We start from the raw sequence: 10286 nt of genomic DNA on the forward strand, positions 1-10286 counted from the left end.
GGTCGCTGTTCTAGGAACAACGTGGACTTAACCAACACCTACATACATCACAATATGGGCTTGTACAGACACATTATACACTGGCATTAGATATACAAGTATCAGTACTTGAAATGATACATAAATGACCATTTTTGTTCGGCCATGTTCGGTACACATGCTTGCAGTCGGACCAAGTCGGACTCCACCCCTGGCCTTGCTTGGACCAGCGTGGCGCACAGAGACCCCAGCTGACCATTATAAATAAGCGCCCCTTCGCTGTCCGTTGTCCAGTGGGGCATGGTTTGGTATCCTTCCACACAAGGGCAGTCAGTGAGGGTAAGTAGAAAGCTGTTTTCGTGGAAGCCGACACATTTATCCCGGTGTTTAAACCTACCCCACCTATCAAGAGAAAAAGTGTTCTCTTTAACAACGACAACAAACGACATACACGTTGTCGTGAGGCTCAGGAGTCCGGTATCGGCGACATACAGACAGTGTTTGGTCAAGGAGCTGGCCACCTCGCCATACTTGACATCGTCTACTGATGGAATAGGTTGTTCTGGGAGGACGGTCTTCAGGAACCAGGAGAAACTCTTGCTCTTCCTTTGCCACCTCAACCTCCGTCTCTCCTCAATGGACTTCCATTCAACATCGGAGAACTCAGGTACGGGATCCTGCCAGGCTCGCATGGCCGCCCTCGTAAACTGCTTGTATTCGTCCATCCAAACTTCAGCGACACGTAGGTTGTTTTTGGCTACCACGTAATTCTTTTCTGAAGAACCGAAACTGAACTTTGTGTCTTTGAATATATGCCCCACTTTGGAGCACGGTATAAGCTCCACTCGTCCCCCAGTCATCCACACGTTGAAGGACATCTCAAAGTGTTCTCCTCCCCAGATAGCGAGGCCGGAATCAAAGCGTCCCAGGTCCTCGAAGTAGGACTTTCTCAGGGCAATAGAACCGCCTTGGAGGACTGGAAATGGGATTGGGTCGCAGTCGCTTCTCCTGAATTGACTCAGGTATTGCGGCAGAGGGAACCATAAGTAACTGCGAGGGAAGAAACCAAACAATAATGTACAACAAGAAACAGCCTGCAACTGCATGTTAAATATGACGCATTAATAGGGGTTTGTTTCATGATACGTGTAAGACTGAAGAACGTATCAAATGTAATTAATATCAAAGTAATACAGCATGCCTAACTGTATTGTATCACACGGCTACTAGATACAACTGTATTGTATCACACGGCTACTAGATACAACTGTATTGTATCACACGGCTACTAGATACAACTGTATTGTATCACACGGCTACTAGATACAACTGTATTGTATCACACGGCTACTAGATACAACTGTATTGTATCACACGGCTACTAGATACAACTGTATTGTATCACACGGCTACTAGACGACTATTGTATTCTTTCTCAACAGTTCGCCTCGGATTCCTTCCAAACGCCATTTTACCGCAAGGTAAAGAAGTGTCATATATAGTTCATATATACCATTATTATGTAACTTAGCGTTATCAGTATAAATCACAACTGCTGAACAGGTCATGTATTGGTCTTTACATTTCACATGCATTATGTTACAGCTCGAGTCATTCCGACACAATCGGCATGTGTACATTGCTTCTTACCTCATATCCCAGCCAAATCCACCTCTATGGTCAACCGTCTGCCCAGTGTCAACGTCGAATGTGTCCACCAGTATTGGCGGTATTTCCGACTGTAGAACCAGCTGCTCCTCCTCACCAAGACGCTGCAGTAGCGGCTCCACCCAGCCGTGGTTCACCTCCATGTGGGCGTCCAGGAACACCAGCACCTCCCCCTGGGCAACGTCAGCCCCAAATAACCGGCTCCGTATCAGACCTTCACGCTGCTTGTTACGCAGCAGCTTAATTCTAGGATCAAGGACACCGAAGTAGTTCTGCAAATCCCGGCCCAGGTAGCTGAATGTACTCATGTCGTCCACCAGGATTACCTCTAGCAGCACGTGCGGAGGGGTCCGGGTCAGCAGGGCATGCACGTGACGCACGAGAGGGGTGAGAGCCTCGTTGTAAAAGGGGGAGATGACGGATACAGTTGGAAAGGACGAATAGTTAAACGTCCTGTCGAGAGAGGCACACTTTGGGTCTTGCGTCTTTGATATCTCGCGAGACTGGTATCTCGTCACTCCGAGTTAGGTTATAACCGTAATGATCATCATCAGGTCGACTGTGAGATTTCATCATCTGATCCAACATACGTTCCAGGCGTACTGCTTTGTCGGAGGAAATGTCATACTTCTTGTACGTGGCACTTCGTATCTTCCTGGATTCGTGAACGAAAGTACATTCAAGGTCAACACAACATCAGAGGCATAGAAACAATATACTCTGATAATATACTAGGGATCAGAACTGGGCACTGACTAAATCCTACTAATCAGTTAATTAACACACTTCACAACTCAGCAAGACGAAGGCAATCCCCTGGTACGCTAGGGAAGACAGATAGTATGTGAATTACAACAGTATTAGCAGGCTATAATCTTCCAGCCAGGTAGACACAGATCGCTGGAATCTCATCGCCTACAGTACCCATGGAGACTGCCAGTCTCATTAAAATCAGGTAGGAGAACGCTTTAGGATAACTTCAGATTTTGAGGAAACAAAGTAACTAAATGTTGCAAAAGAAAGAAGATTCGGAACGACGTCATATTATAATGGATATGTTTTATACAACTGAAGGAACTCTTGTGTTTTCTGTATACATCTAATTTTTGTCCCAAACAAGGAGGTAAGAAATGAAACCAAATTGCTTCAGAAAACTAGACGGGGCGTTTTTGTTGCTGCTCCTGCTGTTGTTTGTTGTTGATGTTGTTGTTCAGCCTGCTTTGTTTTGTTTTGGATTCTTTCGTAATGTCGGATCATCAGTGTGAACTATAATGCTTTGGCAACTGCGTGAGAATATGAAGCCTAAAACTTCCTGGACAATTCCCAAGTGTGTTGCACAAGTCTCTTCCACTATGGCTGCGAAATCAGTGCGGAGTAGATTTGGCGCCGTCACCAACATTCTCCCGCTTCCCAAACGTGAAGTGAGAACTGACTTGTAAGCATTACGTAAATCATTATGACTATTTACACCAAGAGAAGAAGCCGTATAATTCGTCTGGGCGAAGACCATCTAGAACTGTTGGCAGATGTGTGAGGATCACGGAGGGCATTATGTTGAAACATTATAGATCATCGCAGTTCACCAGTCAGGCTCAGAACTGTATTGCTACCTCTTGTACCAAGAGAAGAATCACCCTGCTGCTTATGGTTAAACGATCTGCGAATTCTTCACGTGCTCGTTTAATGGTGAAGAAAAGGCGTGCCAGGGCTAACTGTCATAAGAAAACATGCCATAATACACCTGGACTTCATTCTTATTCGCAGACCAGGGTAACGTCCAATATTAAGAAGATTATGGAAATATCCATCCATCAACAAGAATCCAAGAATCCAAGAATTGAACTCACCTGTTATTTACAGTGTGACTGCCAGAGACTTCTGCACGTCCTGGCGTCTTGCACCCATCTTTGTCAACAATCACATACAGAGCAGCCACCATGAAGATACCAGCTACAAACAGCTGCCATGTCAGAGCCGTGTTTCTATCACTTCTTCTTCATGGTGAAGAAAAGTGTGGGCATCTCATAGATGCATACTAAGCTGAGGAGGGAGTAATGTTATGCTTTGCCTCAAGACAACATCTATCCTGAACAATCAATTCGTGGGGTTTGGGGGGCTGGTTACTTGTGGTGTGAAAAGATAACACACAAGCAGCTTCATCTGTTTTCAGTGCTGATTTGAATGTCCACTGGTCAATACTGTAGATGTGCGATTGTATCGATATGAACTGAACACATGTTGTTAGTCTGTCGTCACGGATGGTGATGTTACCCCTCCCTCAGTTAGTTACAATAAGGGGACTTGATGAAGTTATCGGGAAATCTGTGTTGACCAAGTTAGTGAAAGGGGACCATTAAGCATGCATACATCTTCGTGGGGAACAATTTCTGGTTTATTGCATTCAGCACACAAGCAATCAAGTCAGATGTACAGACACTGCCATGATAAGCATTTAGAAGTCCTGATATTTGTCATTCTTCTTGCCTTTCTCAATTAGCTGTGTTATGTGTTATCGTAAACCTGTTGTTGGTACCTTGGTGCCAGTCGTTTCAAATTTAGAAACGTCGCTAAATGTAACACAATAGAAGTAGTTACCCATAAATTTGAACGGACATTGCCCCTGAAACCTACAGTCAAGTTTCACTTTCACTTTTAAACAAAATGTGAATGAAATAAAGCGAAATTAAGATTGCGAATCCTCGATATCCTGTTAATTGAATACCGAAATCTCAGCATTTTATTCAACTTAAGATAAAAAGTTGTTTTAAAAACGATCGCAGATTCAAATCGTTATTATTGATCTGTATTTCAAGGGGGTAGGCGCAGTAGTTGGAACAGTGAAACAAATACACGTGCGGTACGTGATGAACGTTAACCCAACTTGTTCTCGGTGTTTCATTTAATGTGCATACCCCCTTGTAATACAAACCAATAATAGCGATTTGAATCTATGATCGTTTGTTAAACAACTTTTATCTTAAGTTGAATAAAATGCTGAGATTTAATTGTTAAATTGGCAAGGTAAACAATTATGAGGATTTTAATTTCAAAGTATTTCATTTACGTCTTGGTTTAAAGTGGCATTCACCGGTACGTTTTCACAGCAAATAGACTATAGATCCACTTTGGCATTGCTCCTGAAGCCTGCAGTCCTGTAGATCCGCTTTGACACTGCCATGGACATTATCCGGCGAAAGATAAAAGCACGTGTACCACCTGTTCAAAATCTGCCAGAGTTGGAAGCAGCTTTGCACCAAGAATGGTGCAACGAATACGACTGACAAGGGGTATGCAAAGTAGAGAACAGGCAGGTAACCAAGCATGTTGGAGGGTACACTAGATGTTGATTGGACAACGTTCCCAGGTTACAAATAAACGTTTTTGTTTCATCACATACACGCCATATTGCCTGGTCATTTTGACCCAAAACAGATGATTTGTGTTTGTGCAGCCATTATTAGAACATCTTTTTGAGGGGGTTTCTTGTAGTTAAGACAAGACCTTACGGAAAAGCATGCAGCTTTACCAACGCAATGTGCGTGCACACCACCGATGTAAGCCGAGACATACAAGTTTATCAACATTACCGAGGGTGCTTAACTTATGTACAGGTGTAATACATTAAAACTTCGATTATCGAATATGATATTTACTTCCTGAATTAGGTTTATCAAATAGGTTCTAAATAACTTAACGTTTTGATGTATAACTCCACATGCTCTTGCCGTCAGAATTATCAGAACTCCGGGTGTTTTATTCAGCAAAGTGCAGACAACATGATGAACATCGTCCATGATAGTTTCCTATTTGCAACTTTGTAATGACAGTACGTTTATTTCCACATACACTAGCCTGTTTGTCGGTATGCACATTTTCTAATCTAATTGGCTTTCTACGTCTTAACAGCGACTAACAGAATCGGGTGGTCATGCTCGCTGACTTGATTGGTGCAGGTTTTCGTATCCTATTTGCGTGGATCGATGGCATGATCAGTGAACAGTGAGTTCGCCGTCCCCATCATATTGGAATTCGTCCTTTGGCACAGCACGGGAGAGCATGCGCCCCAGTTTCAAAAGGGGGTCTGTGGATAGCTCGATTCCCACTGATGGCATGTAGTGCGAAGCAGATATAACTGGCCCTTTCTACAGCTCTGGTAAATCGGTATCTATCCCAAGTGTCAACTTATTATATGCTGGACAAAATTAGTTAGGGATATATGACTGATATATGTATACTAGGCACATAAAGAAACTGTGCATACAAAAATTTAAAATCTAAATTTATCAAACCTGTGTAGACACATAACTGACTGAGTTTGGTTTTACGCCGCTTTTAGCAATATTCCAGCAACATCACTGCGGGGGACACCAGAAATGGGCTTCACACATTTTACCCATGTGGGGATTCGAACCCTGGTCTTCGGCGTGACAAGCCAACGCTTTAACCACTAAAGTACTGTCGGAAATGCTAAAAAAATGCTCTTTGACTTATATTTAAAATTTAGAGGTATTTCAGTTACATAAATAACAAATATCACTTTAAGAAACATCTACCTAATGTAGACCGAGGGAATAAATTTTGAGACATGCCCTAAAATGTGTTTTTACTGATGAAAATACCAAAAACTTAGAAAATAACGGGTAGTGGGACGTTTTTTGATACAAACATTAACTGCCTGTGTTACGTCATCAGCATGCACGGCATCGACAGGTGAAATTGACACCTGAGCACACGCCCTGGCGAGGGGCCATCTCAATAGATGTTTTCTTCAAAATGTTGAATATGTGTACGTATAGTATACGTATTGGTTATGTAAGGGATCATTTGTGTATGTGTGTTTGTTTTGAAATAAACATACGAATTACTGTACATTGGAAAGAATCCTATCACTTGTGTTTATCTTATCGATGGATTGTAGAAATGTGCAACGTTTGAATAAATGTTTGCATGTCAACAGTATATTTCATTGCAAAAATATGGATGTAATTCGGTCAGTTTAATCTAGTTGTGAACATTGGCCAAATATTTAACGAAGTCACTAGTGTAGCTTCTTTAGAATATATATATTCTTCTTCTCATAAGGTTTGTAGACCGTCCGTCTAAGTACTCCCTTGTCAAACGTCCCAGTTTTGCTTTTGAGACTGTCCCTGTCTTGTCTGATTTGTTTACAATATTGTAAACTTGTTGGTAAGACATACCAACAGCTCTACAAGTTCTGTAATAAACCATTTCTAAACTAATGAAAGGTTTACCTCTGTCTTTTTCAAGCACAAAAAACTTATAAACCTTTGCAACAATTGAATGCAAATAGTTGGCCATAGTGGACGCTGTGATAAAGATGTGCATGCATGACGGGAAACTTATTTATCAAGACTTAACATTTATATTAATATTTCTTCAATAAAGAAACGATAATTAAGTAAAGTAACACAAACATTCAACATTTATTTGTTAAAGAAAAACGTTGATTCATATTTTTACACCACCTGTATTATTAGCATAAATGTAAAGACTATTTCAGATTTCTGTTGTTGAACTCTGAAAAAATTCTAAGTTGTTGTTTTGGTACCATATTCTCTCCTGTAAACTGCCCTTTAAATGCATGGGAATGTTAAATCGATTGAAACAAAAATTAGGTACACTATAGGCGAGTTGATCTATTGACAACATAGTACATTTATCACCTTTATCAAAGTATTAAGGTTAAAAAGCATTTTTCTAAGATTTCCGACAGTACTTTAGGCTACCCCACCGCCCCTGTAGACACATAAGGATTTAAACTCAGAGATTAGTGACATGTATCCAACATGCATGCACGTGCTGCCACGTTCTGTGACGGCAGTGGGTTCGTCCTTGAGACGTGCAATACGTTGTTGCACGATGCATTCCGGGAAGAGAAACAGAGCAAATGAATGCCACACAATACTGTCACTTTGGAAAGCTCAACCCCTGCCCTTTGCGATCGTTCAAAAATTAAACGGCTATTGAAACGCATAGCATGCCAAGGCTCGTCTGGTAACAACGTCATTAGGCCATTGGGATGGTCCGATGGGGAATCTCAACGACAAGCGGCTGCACATTTCCACTGACACCGGAACACCATTTCTGCACTGGTGAGACGCTACCAGAACACAAATGCGACGTCTACGATCGTATTGCCGTTCCGGACGTCCACGTAACAACGCCAAGACAGGACATATGGATAAGGGGTGACCCATCTTTCGCCACAGGTTTCAGACTGCAGTGATGACTGCCCGAACCATCCAGGACTTCGCCGTATCCACGCACCCCAACACAGTTCCGCCGACAACGATTTTACATCATCACGGGATCAGACCACGACGTCCCGCCATACGGCCTCATCCTGACACAACGTCATCGACAAGCTCGCCGAAATCATGTCCGCCAGACCCTTGTTTTGGTGGAGAAATGTTGTTTTACAGATGAGTCCAGGTTTAACATTTCCCACATAGTGATGGACGTCAACGATGCCTATAGACGCGTGGGAGAACGTTATGCTCAGGCCAGTGTCTTGGGAGAGGAACCGCTTTGGTGGTGGGTCCGTGATGACGGGGTGGAATAACAGCGCCAAAGAACTCCTTTGGTGATTGTTCAGGGCAACTTAACTGGTGTAACGGGCTACCGGGATCAGATTCTTCGACCTGTGGCAATTCCTTTTCTTCAACGTCATGGCCCTGGGTTAACATTCCAACAGGACAGCCGCCCGCCCTCATACATGCGGCAGGGTTGCTATGGATTTCTTGCAACACCACAACGTTGACTTACTGCCTTGGCCTGCAAATTCACCGGATCTCTCCCCGATAATATGTTTGGGACGAGATGGATCACGCGTCTACGCCGTCTTCCTCATCCGACTCACCGATACAATATCAATCATAACAAGAAGACAAAGTCATCAATATCCCCGCAATGGCAAAATACTCTTCATGATTATGTCTACGAGTTATGATTATGTCAAATATTTAGGGTGTGTATATAGAAAAGTGGAGTATTGAAGGTTTTGAGAAGTTCTGCTCCAGAATGAGCACTACCACCAATTTCAGTCCTAAGTCAAACTTGTTGTCATGGAAACGCCAAAAATATTTAATTCAAATTCCAAAACTACCAAAAGGCACCAGTACACCACCAGATCCATGTATGTACCCAAGTTTGGTGAAGGAATAGTGAACGGTTTTAGAGTTCTGCTCCGGAAAAAGACAAATGCGCGGACGGACCCGGACGGACTGACGGACGCGAATGGAGTCCATTTAATACCCGCAAAACGCGTTGCGGGGATAAAAACACCAATATCCCTAACTTACTTTGTCCAGTATATGTAAGGTGGAAGTGCATGCCGTTGGATGTTTGGCTACTTCAAAATTACATACGTATATGTCTTTCTTTAATGTAGGACAAATCCCCAAAGAGATTTTCAGCTCAGGTGTATTCAAGTTTGGTTTTAAAATGTTTGTATTCACTCTATTGTCACAATATAATAATATAAACATAGGGCGAATTTAACAATGCTCATTATATGCTGAATGAATTTAGGAAGTTTACATTAATAATGCATCTCCATATATATTCAAGACGCGTCACGATCTCGTCCAGTTATCAGCTGCTCTTGAAAACTTCCTTGGTTTACCATATATAACCATAACATAAAGCCCCCGTGGACGCGCATTGGACTTGCTGCAAACAGGAATAGTGAAAAATAGCGTTCACTGACACACAATATCATCTCTTTCGAGATTTGATCTATGAAGCTGAGCAACACCTGTAGTCCCGTCAACCATACCTGCCACCAACCTGGCACCAAAGTTACCTTCTGTCTTGGCCCAAAAGCGTAAGACGTTCAGAAGACAAGACAATGTTCTGTTCACAGATTGTCGAACTTTCAACTGGGCCAGCTCTACCAGTAGGGCTCATTGACTAAAAGATCAACGAAGCCCTGAAGAACGCTTTTTGATCGTTTGAGTTACTCAACCTCCGTTAGAGGTGTAAGTGAAAGGGAATGAATTGGTGGCATCACAAATGCGAGAAAACATAAATCTTGTTTGTTCCTGGAAATTTGATGTGAGTGCGAAACAGGAGGGACATCTTTCCTGGTTGTGTGTTCTGGCAGCAGGACAATGCCGAACATTGTAACACTCTTGAGGCAGCATAATACTGCACAACTTATTACCATTGCCTGCTGTTTCACCAGGTTGACACTCTTGTACAAAGTGATCACCTACACACTATGTTCAAATTAGCCAAGTGTAACACTGTCACAGAACAACTCTCCAGCATCCTATTGTTGACAATTTATTGCCGGAGTCGCCACGACTTATCCTGCTTGAATTGATGACAAGGTTTGGCAACAGAGACAATCAGCCTATTCATGCCACTTTCATGAGGACTGTCCCACACTACAACAGCCACCATGAACTGCACATGACAGGAATCTGAGTCTGTAACATGAATCTGTACTGGTTACAGTCATACCTTCCTACCTGTCGTTCCTCCATGGCGGCCCGAGGAAGGAGAGGAGGAGGAAGCCTGCATATAAGTCATATCGCAGCACTTCAAGGAACAACCACATTAGGTAGATAAAGATTTTTATTTTAATCAATTTTCCACATTTACATTTCAATTCT

General features: G+C 42.5%; 1 protein-coding gene across 1 annotated transcript; it reads right to left on the reverse strand.

The window, feature by feature from the left end:
- Positions 1 to 101: 101 nt before the first annotated feature.
- LOC124287439 (polypeptide N-acetylgalactosaminyltransferase 3-like) lies at positions 102 to 10231 on the reverse strand. The gene is made up of 4 exons (XM_046723994.1): positions 10143 to 10231; positions 3495 to 3641; positions 1630 to 2100; positions 102 to 1029 (listed from the first exon to the last, which is right to left on the reverse strand). The coding sequence occupies exons 1-4, from the start codon at positions 10229 to 10231 to the stop codon at positions 102 to 104; spliced, it is 1635 nt and encodes a 544-aa protein (XP_046579950.1).
- Positions 10232 to 10286: the final 55 nt, after the last annotated feature.

This window comes from Haliotis rubra, unplaced genomic scaffold, assembly GCF_003918875.1.
Source record: "Haliotis rubra isolate DU_JTF1 unplaced genomic scaffold, ASM391887v1 Scf1107, whole genome shotgun sequence".
In the NCBI taxonomy this organism is placed as follows: Eukaryota; Metazoa; Mollusca; class Gastropoda; order Lepetellida; family Haliotidae; genus Haliotis; species Haliotis rubra.